The sequence below is a fragment of the Parasteatoda tepidariorum genome, chromosome 4, assembly GCF_043381705.1.
Source record: "Parasteatoda tepidariorum isolate YZ-2023 chromosome 4, CAS_Ptep_4.0, whole genome shotgun sequence".
NCBI lineage: Eukaryota > Metazoa > Arthropoda > Arachnida > Araneae > Theridiidae > Parasteatoda > Parasteatoda tepidariorum.
This window is the reverse complement of record NC_092207.1, coordinates 64,608,192-64,622,446: the sequence shown is the minus strand read 5'-3', so window position 1 is coordinate 64,622,446 and position 14,255 is coordinate 64,608,192. Positions and strand designations below refer to the sequence as shown.

The 14,255-nt window shown below is 26.7% G+C and overlaps 1 protein-coding gene across 3 annotated transcripts; it reads right to left on the bottom strand.

Moving 5' to 3' along the window:
• Positions 1–2,273: 2,273 nt before the first annotated feature.
• LOC107455035 (ribosome biogenesis protein SLX9 homolog) lies at positions 2,274–14,215 on the bottom strand. Of its 3 annotated transcripts, none has more exons than XM_016072430.3 (6): positions 14,097–14,215; positions 11,689–11,842; positions 10,472–10,664; positions 7,332–7,461; positions 5,032–5,088; positions 2,274–2,429 (listed from the first exon to the last, which is right to left on the bottom strand). In XM_016072430.3, exons 2-6 carry the CDS (start codon positions 11,800–11,802, stop codon positions 2,324–2,326), a joined length of 600 nt encoding a protein of 199 aa, XP_015927916.1. In that variant the 5' UTR covers positions 11,803–11,842; positions 14,097–14,215; the 3' UTR covers positions 2,274–2,323. The 3 variants fall into 3 exon arrangements, 2 of the variants coding, with proteins under 2 accessions (XP_015927916.1, XP_042898653.1); XM_043042719.2 differs by having other exon boundaries at positions 14,055–14,129; XR_011636599.1 differs by lacking the exon at positions 2,274–2,429 and adding an exon at positions 4,278–4,486 and having other exon boundaries at positions 4,584–5,088.
• Between the last annotated feature and the right edge of the window lie 40 nt (positions 14,216–14,255).

Sequence of the window (14,255 nt, the reverse complement as noted above, 5' to 3'; positions counted from 1 at the left end):
TTTTTGAGCTATTTGAAATTCTATGTAGAAAATCCATGAATTTACTATAACGCTATCAATAATGTTTGTAAATAATGGTCACCACCATTTCTTACCCTGAATCTTTATGTGGCAATTAGCTATGGCATTGTCATGTAGGTCTACACCTCTCATATGCTTATTGTAATCCAAAATAACGTTGAGTTGTGAAATCTCCACTTCTTTTCTTTCTCTGCGTTTGGCATTTCCAAGGGGCAAAATGGTACCGTTATTAGTAACAATTGTAACTACAGCATTGTCGTTTTATTTTATTACACATGTACAGTGCACTCCTGATTATCCGGGTTAATCACCGGTACAGGTCGCACGGACAATCGAAAAACACGGATAATCCGAAAACTCCTTTTGTTAGAGAAAAATTCAATATCAGTACAAAAAATATAAAAATGACTGACATTTGCATGCATAACAAACTAGGAATTTTCCTTTTTAAAAAATGCGTAATGCGTCTTCGACATATATCGATACACATATTTTACGAACCGCAGTAATGTCACCGTAATCAAATCCTCCCATATAATCTAATAAAGTTTCCACAGAGCAGCAGAATGAGAAATTGTATTTCATTCATTTACTACATCTTCTGCATCAGTTACTATCATCACTATTTGATTTAACAACATAACGATGTCTTCATCAGTCAAATACTGGAAGCCAAGCTCACATGCATCACTTTGAAACCAATCTTCTAAATTTTCTTCATCAAGAATTTCGAAACCTTAGATTTCTTTTGCTTGTTCGAGAATACTGTTATCATATTTTTCTTGAACATCTGAAGAGGATTGTTCATCAAGCGGTATGATCTTTCTCCAAGATCGTGATAACGTAGACAATTTTACCTTTGACCATGTTGCTGATATTTCATATACTGCAATCCAATAACGAATATTGCTTCCAAAAATTTGGTAGTGTTATAACTTCATGAATCAATTTTTTTTAATCTTGAAAATGTTTCTCTTTATATTTTTTGTGTGATTCCGGAATGAGCACGGATAATCCGCAAACCGGATAATCGAGAGTGTACTGTATTTGTATATTTGCTGAATGCAAAATCGTTGGAATCACGATATTTTTTTCCATATTTTTGGAGTCATCCAATATAAAACCAGCTATGCGATTTTCTCGAGCTGTGCCAGATGCAAAGAAACTCTTTTCTTTCAAAATTTCGAATTAACTATGGGAAGAGAAAAACTTATCAAAATAAATTTTGTACACCCCAGGTTTTGAAACATCGCTAAGTAACTTCAGAATAATGGTTATTTCTAATGGCATATTTTGTTGATCAACTCTGATAACAATAAAACTTCTCAATAAAATTCTGAATATACAATAAAACTATGAAACCTTGCATAAAAAGTGGGTTTTCAAATGTTGCCTATTACTCATGCATTCGGCCAATGGTGCGTTAACGCACCATTAAATTTGAATTAAAATTTTTATGATATTTGTTTTTTTTTTCTAAAATTTTATTTCAAAAACTTAACCCATTACACAAACATATAATAATCACAAGTAGAATAAATATACAGTTTCAAAGAATGAACTTTTTCAATAACCATTTGAAATTAAAAAACTAGCTTGTTTTGAAAATTTCCCAACTGAAAGTATTTACTCCAATTAAATTACTAATATTTAATAGATGTCTTCAGAACCCTCAAAAAAAGCAGAACAATAAAATTATTAAAAAATATTTTTCCACTGTATTAATAAAAAATTATTCATTAAAATGGTGCGTTTACGCACCTTTGGCCAAAATCCTAGATTCTATTGAGTACTTTAAAAAGTTTTTTCTCCCTTTTTTGAATTTTTTTTTATTCTGTCTATTTAATTTTACTAAAAATATTAAAAATTTTAAAATTGATTAAATTTTTAATCATACCCCCTAACTGAGATTCTTTAAATTTCAACTAATTAAAATAATAATTAATTTTGCTTCCACTAGAAAGATTATTTTCTAAAATTTTGCATTTTATGCAGTTTTTAGAGGTAAAAACTTTTATTATAACTGAAAATTCTTTTTATGTCTCTCCATAGTGTAACAATTTTTTATTTTAGGTGTGATAATTATATAGAAATATTTTTTTCCTTTCAATCAACCAAAATAACATATTTTTAAAATTTTTTATTTTCTAAACCATTATTCCCTGAATGAAGATTAAGATTTGGTAAATGAAATAAAAGAAATGTGAAAATAAAGCAAGTAGTAACCAGTTAGCAATCAAAATGTAAGAAAATTTATAAAAATTAATAATAATTTATTTACAATATACACAGAAGTGGGCATTTAAGACGACAAGTGTGTTTTTATATGTGCTGATATTGCTGCAAAGGGATCAGCTACAAAAGTTGGGTCTTCCATAAGGCTCCTGAATGTTTTGATGTCTTCAGACCTAATAAACAATTAAGTTCAAAAATGAAATTATGAGTAAAAAAATATCAACAAACATTTCCCAATAAAAAATTAATACAATTCTCAAAGGTTTCTTTCACTTATGTTTTTCTTGCCTTTTTTCACGTTGAGCAAGTTCTGTGACACGGAGCTAGTGAAAGGAGCTCTGAACTGCTATAATTTTTAAAATGTAAGCAATGATTTGTTGCAATATTTCCGAAGAATCCACTTCATTCTCTTCAAGTGGAATTATAATTTTTTCCCCATCAAAATGCCAAATAATTAAAAAAAAAAAAAAGAAAAACAGACTGTCACAAAAAAGATTAAAATCTTAGTCAATAATAGTATTCAATCAATTCTTCTTCTTACAGGATCAACCAGCATGAGTAAATTGTACCAATCAGAATCTCAATTTTTCAATACATTTTAGTTTAAAAATGAAATTATCACGAGTAAAAAAATCTTAATAAACATTTGCCAATAAAAAACTAATAAAATTCTTAAAAGTTTCTCGTACTTATGATGTTTCCCATTCCCTTTTTTTACGTTGGGCAAGTTCTGTGACATGGCACTAGTGAAAGGTGCTCTGAATTGCTTCAAATTTTAAAATGCAAGCAATGATTTGTTGCAACATTTTCGAATAATCCACTTTAATTTCTTCAAGAGGAATCATAATTCTTTTATAAAAATGTCAAATAAATTTAAAAAAAAAAAAAAAATCTTAGTCAATAATAGTGTTTGATCAATCATTCTCCTTACAGGATCTCAACCAGCAGTACTAAATTGCACCAATCACAATCTGTTTTCCAATATTTAATTAACATAATTTCATTTCAATTAAAAGAAAACAAAACATTCAGCACAGTCTAGGTAAATATTTTCCATCATAAATAAAAGTTTGTCGTTAAAACATTTTAATTACAACAAATAATTATCTTGCTTTGAAAAAATATTTATGTAAAATAATATTTTTAATAACATCAACAATTCATTGTTGCAGAATTCACAAATTGTTTCTTTTTTCAAGTTTCTTCAACAAACAATTTTGTAAGTTGTAATTTTGAGAAGCCAGTACTGCCTTTTATTTTTTGACCAAATATCCCTCAAAAAATTGTCTGGTGGCAAATTTGTTGTAATTTCTGATACTCTGCTCAAAAATCTCAAGGATATATGTATTTACAAAGAGAAGTTTTTAAACACTGAGCATAGGAATTTTCTAAGAAATTTCTAATTTCAATAGAATCCTCCAATATTTATTAAATAGAAACTTGATTTTAATGCCTTTAGACAGTGAGACTTTAATTTGGAATGTAATGTAAACATTCCAATTTTAATAAAGCACTTTATTCATGACATACTTATGACTTTTAAGTTAATGGCACTTTTTTTATGCATCCAAAAACTTATTCTCCTCACTTAGAATATTGAAACAATAATGTAAAGGGAATTTAAGTTAGTTGTGTCTTTTACTAAGCTTTAAGCTGGTTGGTTTTTATCAAAACAAAAACTCAATTCTTCCTAATGTAAGGAGAAAGTAATGTTAAACAGGAGAAATTCCAAACAAAGTTGGCTTAACTCTTGTATGGTTCATAAGAAAATTCAAACAATCTGTCCTTTTGGCTCAGCACTCAAGGCTAAAAGGAAAGTTAAATTTTTAATTGAATATATTAATCCAATTTATAAAACTGCAACAAAAAGCATAAAGAAAACTGAGTTCAATCATTCATGCAAGAAAAATTTCTAAAGATTACACAAATAGAGTAAAGATTTCTAAAATTTTAAAATATTATATTTCTCAGTTTCGGAACCAGAATAATAGCATATACCAGAATAATAACTATCAATTACTTAATAATAGCATATACATTGCATAAACACTATACATTGCGTAATAACTATACTTTGCATAATAACTACACCAAGATTTCTAAAGATTACTCAAATACAGTAAAGATTTGTAAAAGTTTAGAGGAAGGATAAGTTTTTTATTAACCAACCTTTAATTTTTTTAATTTATTTCTGAATTTTTGAACCAGAATAATAACTATACATTGTTAACTTTATTTCAAATTACACCTTTTTTTCAACTTTGGATTTGCAATATATAATAATTAAAATTCTATCAGTATTATTTTATTGAAGAGTTTAATATTACTACCTAAATGAAATAAATTATTCAGATTTGATTCTTTTAAAGACATTCTTAAATAAACTTATAAATTTTTTGCTAATTCATAAATGTTTTTATATTTTTTATAAAATACAAAAGAAAAAAAATATGATCTATAATTTGTTTTTTGACAACAGTTAATTGTTTTCTGAATTAAATCTAGTGTTTTCACAATTTAAAAATTCAAATAAAAATTTTTTAGCCATTCAATGTCTAACTGGAATGACATTTTCAAAGCTTACTGTTGCAAATGTTTTCGAATAAATTTAAAAAATATATATGGTACAGAACTATATGATTATTTCCTTAAACTTTTTTATATGCTAAAATCAATATATGATATAAAACAAATAAGAAAATATAATAGAAATTGCCATAAAAACTAATAAGAAATTTAACGATCTTCTGATGCTGATTTTGAAAATCTACTTACATTTTTAATGCTTGAGCCTTTAATGCTTTAGGTATTTTAGGTTTTTCTTTTGCTTCACTAAAATAAGATAATACATATTAAATTACTCCTTAATTACAATTTAAAAGACACAATATAAAAATTAAATGCACAGTTAAACAGTGATTTGCAGAATTTGTTTTCAGACAAAGGATAAAATTAAAATTGTATAAAAATAATTTGCAGTAAGAAATTTTTTTTTTACCACATCCCATCTAGAATAGTTTCAATTTTACTTTTGCAAAATTAAGGAATTTAAAAGGAAAATACTAAATTGAATGTTTTGCACTTTATTTCAGAAAAAAAAAATTATTGGTATTTAAATTAACTACAACAATGTGCAATGAACCCTTGGTATATTGTTTCTGCCTAAAGTCAACAAAAAAGAGAAAATCAATGAAGGTCAATATAAACTAAAAATGTTTGGAGATTTTCTTATTAAACCAGGTAACAAAATATTTTTGATATTCTTTCTATTTGGTTAACTTTTTAGGTAGAACATTATGATGTGCATCTCTCAAACTGCATTTATCAATCTTTCATTCGATAATATGTCCTAATGCAAGTCTAAACGGTTCATACATTAGACATTTTACAGCATTTTCTCATATTGCATTATTCTAACAGTTCTATAAGTTTCTTATAGATAGCATACAAAGACAGTGGTCTAAAACTACTTAATTTTTGATGCAATCCACCAAAAGCATATGATATGATCCTTAATTAACAAAGAAGATTTAAATTTCTTTGTCTGCGATCAGCATAAAATTAACAAAAGCATTTTCTACTGGCAAAAATATTTTTTTTACGTAAAACATTCTTTACTGCACTTACCTAAAAAATTATCTTTTCTAAATTATATTCTTAAATATAAATACATTTCTGATTTCAAATTTTATAATTTCAAATTCAAGGATTAAAAACAGTAAATGGTGTTCTTTTATCATAAAGTAATCCTATTATATTATTGTACAATATTTTATGATAAATTGACTATTCCTTATTAGCCATTTTACAATTGCAGAAAGTAAGTCTCATTTACCTTTTTAACAAGTTTCTTGAGAAAGCATGTCTTTTCCACATTTGTAATTAAAATAATGAACACAGAATTGAAAAAATATTATAAGGAATTATTAAAAGATCTTTTCAGCAAAAAATATTAAATAAGTTTTCACAATGACCAAAAATTTAAAAAATCAAATTGCAAATGCAGTTACAATAGTAATTACACAAAAAGGTAAGGTTCAAACTTTATCTCAATAGAATTTATTAATAAATTTGTGGAACAAAATCTGTGTGAAGGGAATGAAAAAAAATTTAGTACCTTATAATTGAATACTTTTTAATTTTAATGCAACAATCAATGTTGCATTCAAATTATCAAATTATATTATCAATACATGAAAATGATTGCATAGCAATAATGGGAGAGTAGAAAAGTAGCAAAGTGAGAACAGGTGTACAGAATCTAATATTTCCATGAACACAGTTTTTTTGGTTTGAAATTTTCCCCAAGATTATAGGGCTTTTTATTTTTTCTTTAGTTACAGTAACATATTTTAAACATTTCTACAAAGTAAAGTTTGTATATCGCTAAACCTTGATAATTTTTTCGTTAACAAAAAAAAGAAAAACTAATTTAGAACTCTACACAATTTTTCAACAAACAAGCAAATGAGTTAAAAATAACAGAAGTCAAAATTTATTGAAATAGCAATAATTTATAAAACTGAATTTAACATCCAATTCATTAAGCTAAGGAGTTTAAACTCATAAAAAAATATTGACATATTAAGCTATTTGTGTTATAATATAATAATTGATATTTTTTTTATTCGGAATTTTTTTTTTTCATTCTAGAGTCGCCTTAATTTCTCCTGAACCTCGTACGCATGATCGTACACATTTGGTATCAATGGGGGAGTCAATATTATAACATGCAGTTAAATAATAAATTTTTATGAATTATTCAATTTATCTATTATTTATTTGTCACTTATTTCACAAAAGTAAAATTCAGCAATAAGCACCCTACTTTCACTTTCCTGTCATTTAACCAACAAGCCATTTCAGACTAAAAACGAGTATTAGTAACAGTGTTGACCAAAAAGACTGATGCTGAGAAGTATCAATAAGACTAATCTACCATAAAATATCTTTTATGGAGTTTCAGAAATACATTGGAAGAAATACAATGATGAGAGTGAATAAACACAAAGAAAGAGTGATGAAAATACACTTTTATAAAGCATGCACGGCAATACTTCATATTTAATACACACCATTCTTTTCTAAGTTCGACTAAATCTGGTAAAGCGTCTTTTAAAGAGCTATAATCCTGAAGTATAGTTTTGGACTTCTTCTTTTGAGCTTTTTTCTTTTTTACTTGTTCTGCTAGCACATTTTTAATAACTGAAAATAAAGCAATTTTAATTACATTAACAATATACACAAATAAAGATATCAGAACAGATAAAATAAATTGTTAAAAGTTATAAAATTATTATCAATTGCAGAACTTTGTTTTGAATCATGGGTTCTTATTAAGTTTATACTGGTCTAAAGTTAGTATTTGGTCAATAGAAAAAAAATCAAACTAAGAACGAAGGAACGAAGACTAAATCGGAATTTTCTATAATGAACAAACAAACTATCTGATGGAAAATGCGAGTTATGCTCTTAGTAATGAAGTCTTATGTAGGCTACTTAACATTAAAAACTGAAGATCAAATCAAATCAGAGCTTGCAATAATCAAGTTTCACTGTATTTATAAAATTTATGCACAAGGATAAGTGTCATTACAAAATACATACTTGATTTTGATAAGTTCCTTTTTTTGGTATAACAACTTCATCTTGTATAACAACATTTTGCAATAATAATGTAATTTTTTTTACAATTTCAGATTTGTAATAATTAAGTGTAAGATGAAAACCCTTAAAAAAATTTTCAACTCATTTTAGTATTTATTTATTTTGCTGACACATGTAAATTCAATTATTTTTTTACTTCTTATCCTTTTAGAGGGGTGATTGTGACCCAAAATGAAAAACCCTGAAAATTTTAAGTGCAGAAAATAATTGATATCAATTTATATATCATACATGTTTTGTATTTAACATAATATTTTTTAAATAATAATAATTAAATTACCTACCAATAAAGAATATCACACCTTTAGTGTAACTAATTTAAGAAATATCTTAGCTATTGCATGAATATGAATTGCGATATTAGATTTTAAAATCGCGACATTGGATTTTTAAATCATGTGAATACGAATAGCAATGATTAACTATTGAATTAGGTAGATAAGAAAATCGATGATTGATATTCAAACCAGGTGAATAGGAATCACGACATTAGCGGATTCCGGCACATTCTCAAATATTCAAAAATTCGCCAAACCAAAGAATGAATTGGCGAAAGAATAATGTTTATGTAAATGTCTCTTTAGCGGGAATAAGCAGATGTTTAATGAAGTTAGAAATTTTGTAATACCATAGGGACATTTTGTAACCGCATTGGAACATAATTAGAACAGGTTGTTCTCATCAACCTTAAGCGTTTTTAGAAGGGCTGTCCGCCCTGCCTGCCCTTTGTACAATATGAATGTACTCTTCATCGTACGTTTTGTCAAAATAAGCTGCCATCCCTTAAAAACACTGCCTTTTAATACATATTCTACTTTTAAAAATATTAATTCATTGTTTAAATAATAAGTACACTGGTAAAATTATTTGTGTTTATGGGTTTAATTCTGATTACTATTAGGAGTTACTATTATGTTAGGATTATTCTCAACTCGTTAAATTTTTATAAGTATCTCTTTTTTTTCAAGGGGAGATATGAATAAATTTTTTAATGGTTTTAATTTTTAAAATAAAAAACTTCCTTTTTTTTTTTTAAAAAAAATGTAATTTCAAATGTTTATTTTTTCATAATTTTCAGTTTAAATTATGTAAAATTCTCTAAAGTTTATTGATTATAAATTTTTAGTTTACTTATTTTAAAACAAATTTATGTCCAGAGATTGTCTATTAGCATGTCTTTAATATTTTTATAAACTGCAAATTTTTCTATCATTCAGATAATGAGAGAGAATTATTTTAGAAACATACACATAAAATAGTATAAGAGGGTGATTTAAAATTTTTTGAGAATCAAATTCAGTTATTACATAGTATTACACATTTTGATAAATTTTTACAGTGTTGAATGAGTGCTCTTTCAAAACTTATAGCACCCTTTTTTATTCCTAAGGAGAACTCTGCTCATCAGTTTGTATTTTTTGGGTACTTTTGTAATAAATGTGGTGGTATGAAATATTTAATTGAATAAAAAACTAAATTTAATAAAATAGACAGCTAATTAAAACTCAAAGTTCCATTTTACCAAACAATAAAGAAATTAACAGAAATTATGTTATGTTTAACTACACTATGGCATTATTTTAACAATATTTATAAATTATTTTTTTCGTTTATTTCGTTATTGTCAGTTACGGGGAAAAAAATTATAGAACATTGATTATGATTTCTACATACATTGATTATGATTTCTACATACATTGTTTATGATTTCTACATACATTGATTATGATTTCATTCATAACATTGATTATGATTTCTACATACTACATTTTTACTCAATCCAATCGTTTATAACTAGTGAAAATATAGAATTAAATACAAAAGCAGGAAAAACTTCTTATGCTCTTCATCGAGTAAGATTATAAAACTAATGCAGAAAATCTTTTTTTTTGATTGATGGGTCTGCAGTGAATCAATATCTTTATTTTTTAGTGTAATAAGAATAAAAAACAATATCAAATTATATAAAAAATTAAAAGACAAAGCACAACAAGCTATGCATAGTATTTGCTAAGTAGATATGTAGATTTTTGAATTAGTATTTTAGAAGTTTTATATAAATTTTTATCTTACGCTTTAAAAATGAATTTCATAATTTTTTCACTATATTGACATCTTTAATTTTAGGAAATATTAAAATTACACTTGTTATGGATTAAATCTTTTTTTCTTAATAAAGAAAGAAATCTCAATGAATTGAAAGTTGTTTAAAAAATAAATAGTTTATGAAAGCATTCCAGGTTTTTTTTAAAAATTAATTTGTTTCTACAAAGTGGTGGGTTGGACACTGACACCACAACCCTAGTAAAGAGATTTGATACAGAATACAACTTTCTTTTAAAACTTATCCTGCATTCTTTTAAACTGTTGTTTTTACATTTTAGCTCCGAAATTTAAGATTGATGGAAGGAAAAGGATAGAATTCAAACTAATTGAAATAATTTTTAAAATTTTTTAACATTTTATGGTTTGTAAATTAGGTTCTTCAGGTTGGCTAAGACTGCCAAATCAGTAATGAGAAGAATGTAATTTAGAGATATTCAATAACCTTTATGAACAGGTTCTCTCTTGGCTCCTTTCTTCTTTTGTGCACTTAGCTTAGAGGCAACAAGCGCTAGAGTCGCATTTCTATGAGCGTGCTTGGCTTCTACAGCATCTTGAGTGGCAAAGGATTGAAGTTGCTGTTTAAGTGCACTGGGTGGAATATGTATGTTCTTAAATATATTAGTGCTGACACTTGGCTGAAAAAATATTTAAAAAAAACTGTTATAATATGACATAAAATCAGGGGTGAATGTGATAAAAAGTGAAAAATCCTGAAACTTTTATGTCAAAAATTCGATATCAATTTATATACCATACATGTTTTATATGTAACCTAAATTGTTGAGCTTACATTTACAACTAAATTAGCTGCAATTAAAGAATATATCACTCTTTTATAGTAATTTATTCAATAAAAAACTTACTTCTTACAAGAATCGCGATATTGGATTTTAAAATCAAGCAAATGTGTATCGTGAATACGAGATTTAAAAAAAAAAGCAAAGGTAAAAATTGCGATATTCAACTTTTAAACAGCATAAATATGAATTACCATGCATAATTTTTAGATCACATATATATATATGAAAATCAATGTTTGATATTACAACATTGATATTTGACATACATGCAATATTGGATTTTAAAAACAAGCAAATATGAATTACAACATTGGATTTTAAACTCGAATAAATAAGAATCTCGATAATGGGTTTATTTTATAAGTGTGTGAATATGGATCACAATGCGTAACTTTTGAATTAGGGAAAAACGAAAACAATGTTTGATAATTGAAAGCGTGATATTAGCAGATTCCAAAGCAGTGTCAAATATTCAAAATGGCGAAAAGCAGCTAAATCAAAAGAATTAAATCTGCAAAATTTTGTCGGATAATTTTTTGATTCACAGAAGTCTGCAAATCAATGGTCTTGAGATACACAGAATTCTGAGATATTCATGGAAAAATCACATGCCCTGCTTCTAGTTATTAAACCTGGAAGACTGATACAGAAAACCTGGAATTTCGGGATACAAACAGAATACAATCACCCCAGAAAAATCTAAGTTTTAGGCAATTATTTGCATTTGTAATAAATGCAAAATTAAATTTTTTTTATTTTTTGCAAAATAAATCATTTATGAATATTCCATCTCACCTAACATAATTTTCTATAATACTTATTACTTAAAAATATGTTATAAAAAAACATTTTTACTTACTATTCCACTTTGTTGAGACCACTGATTCCGTGTTACATGCAGTACTTCATTGTCAGTCAAAGTCTTAGGAGCAGCAGTATGAAGTCTGTGCTTCTTGTCAGTTATTTTCCCCATGTTTTTTCACATAAAATGTTTTCAACAAAAAATTTATTTTCTAAAAATAAAATATGTACAGTTATCTGATATAGTAAATAAAAAATATTAAAGAAGTGCAATAAACTTGGTTTTTTGATTATACAGAGGTGTAAGCTAACAAACATTATGTTTTACATAATTGAAAGGAAAAAACATCTGCTGCTTACTTAAAACTATGCCTAAATCTAAACATATGCACAAAAATTCTTTTTGTAATGCAACCTTTCAATAATTAATATATATGAATAATGTTTAGGAGAGGGAATAAAAAAACCTATCTGTCAATATTTCAGGTTAAATTATTATTTTAAATGAAATTTTATTATCGTAAGATAAAACATATCTTAGAAATTACCAAAATTAGATAAATGATACTAAACACAGGGTGCCAATGTTCTATGGTTTTTGAGAAAATTTGTTCAAATGAGGAATTCTAGATTGATTTTTTTTATTTTTATGTATTATACATGATTCCTTTTTTTGTAATGCAAAATGCAACTTTGTTATAGCTTTCACTTGACTTGGTGAGGTTTTTAAAATGTTGGCAAAATTACCAAAATTTCAGATAGCTTTAGTGTTTAATTGTCCACCATTCTATGAAATATTTTGCAAACGGAGTAATAGTTAGCAAACCACGATCTCAACTCTATAATACGTCACCTCGGGAGAATTCCTTACACCATCCATGTTTAGAGCTTTTCTCTCCGACTCTGCTCATATGTATGAAAATCTATGAGGATGATTTTCACTTCCATAATATTCTTTGCATTTAGCTTTAAAAACATTTTATAATTCCGATGATGCTAAAATTACGGGGGATATTTCCGTATTGTGGTCTGCCATGCCAACTACAATCACCAAGGTGCCAAATTGGTTTTAAAAGGGAAACCTTTATAAAAAATATATTGCTCCGCAGTGACTACAAGTTATACCTTTCTGCAATGTGTTTTTTTAGTTTCTCATGGTCTGACGACAGGAAGTTGCCGAGACTTGGCGATTATTCTGTCACAGATCACAATACAGAAATCTTCGTAAATTATGTGCTGAGCTCAATGCAGTTTTAAGTTCCATATAGTTTTCAAGCTGAAAATTTTTTAATCAGTTTGAAAATCAAGACAGAAACTAACATTCTTCCTACTCTTATGACTATCCTTTCACTAATGGAGAAAGCATACCTAGTGTTGCCACAGATCAAGATACAGTAATCTTTCAATATTAAGCACTGTGTTTAATGCAGTTTTAAGTTCCATAGCTTCCAAGTTGAAAATGATTTAATCAGTTTGAAAATCAAGACAGAAACTAACATACTTCCTACTCCTATGATTATCCACACACTAATGGTGAAAGCATGCCTAGTATTGCCATAGATAAGAGTTCTACTATGCACCACTTGAAGCCCATTTTGATCACAATTACATAGTTTTTTTCCAGGATTCATGTTCATGTAGAAAAAGTAAGGACATAAGCGAATTACCACTTCAAGTTTCATTTTTTAATTAAATACACTTTTAAACTAAAAGTTTCGCATTGAAAACTTAAGTCTTGAAAATTTTTAAAACAAAGATAAATGTTTTATTCAGTTAAAGGGGGGAGATTTCCATATCATGATCTGTAGCAGCGATTAATCGCAAGTCTTGGCAATTTCCGGGCAGCTAATAAAATCAAATCACAAAATTCAACTAAAAAAATAAAATCACAAAAAGGGGCCAACTCGAAAGGTATAACTCGTAGCCACCTCCGGGTAAACATCTACACGTTTTTTTTTTTTCTCTTTTAAATTTGCAAGTTTAAAATCGATTTGACGTCTTGGCGATTGTAGTTGGCACGACAGATCACGATACGGTATTATATCCAATTATGGTGTAAAATGAATAAATATGGAATAAGTTTCTTATATTAATTTATTAATTTGAGGATTGTAATTAAAACTAAAATTAATTGAAATAATGCGACAAAGAACCGATATAGATTAATTTATATATTTGATATTAAATTTATCATAATGATAATCATATATTATCATTAATCATTTATTTTCTTCTAAAAAATATAGAAATAGCAATTTCAAATTAGAAATAAAAGCATAAATAGCTTTTATTTCTAATGTACATAAATAACATGTAGGTATAATATTCTACATGTATAAATAATATTACATAAATAAATTTCAGAAACGAATATAACATTTTATATAGAAATATTAAATGATAAGGATTATTTGTCGCACATACATAACTAATTAATAGCTATATAACTAATTAATTTCAACCTACAGACAATAAGAACAAAAGTTTACAATTCCATGCCCAATACTTCACTGTTTTTGTTTACAAGTTGCAGAGATTCACAATTGCAGTTAAAGTTGACAGAGATTGGCAGAAACAAAAATTTCTAATCAATCATAAATAAAAATTAAATTATTAACCACCATT

Excerpts from the sequence above, each read along its gene's own strand:
- LOC107455035 (XM_016072430.3), bottom strand. The coding sequence starts at position 11,802 with ATGGGGAAAATAACTGACAAGAAGCACAGACTTCATACTGCTGCTCCT. Across the intron at positions 10,665-11,688 it reads GGTCTCAACAAAGTGGAATA|CCAAGTGTCAGCACTAATAT; the intron begins GTAAGTAAAAAT and ends ATATTTTTTCAG. Across the intron at positions 5,089-7,331 it reads GTCGAACTTAGAAAAGAATG|TGAAGCAAAAGAAAAACCTA; the intron begins GTGTGTATTAAA and ends ATCTTATTTTAG.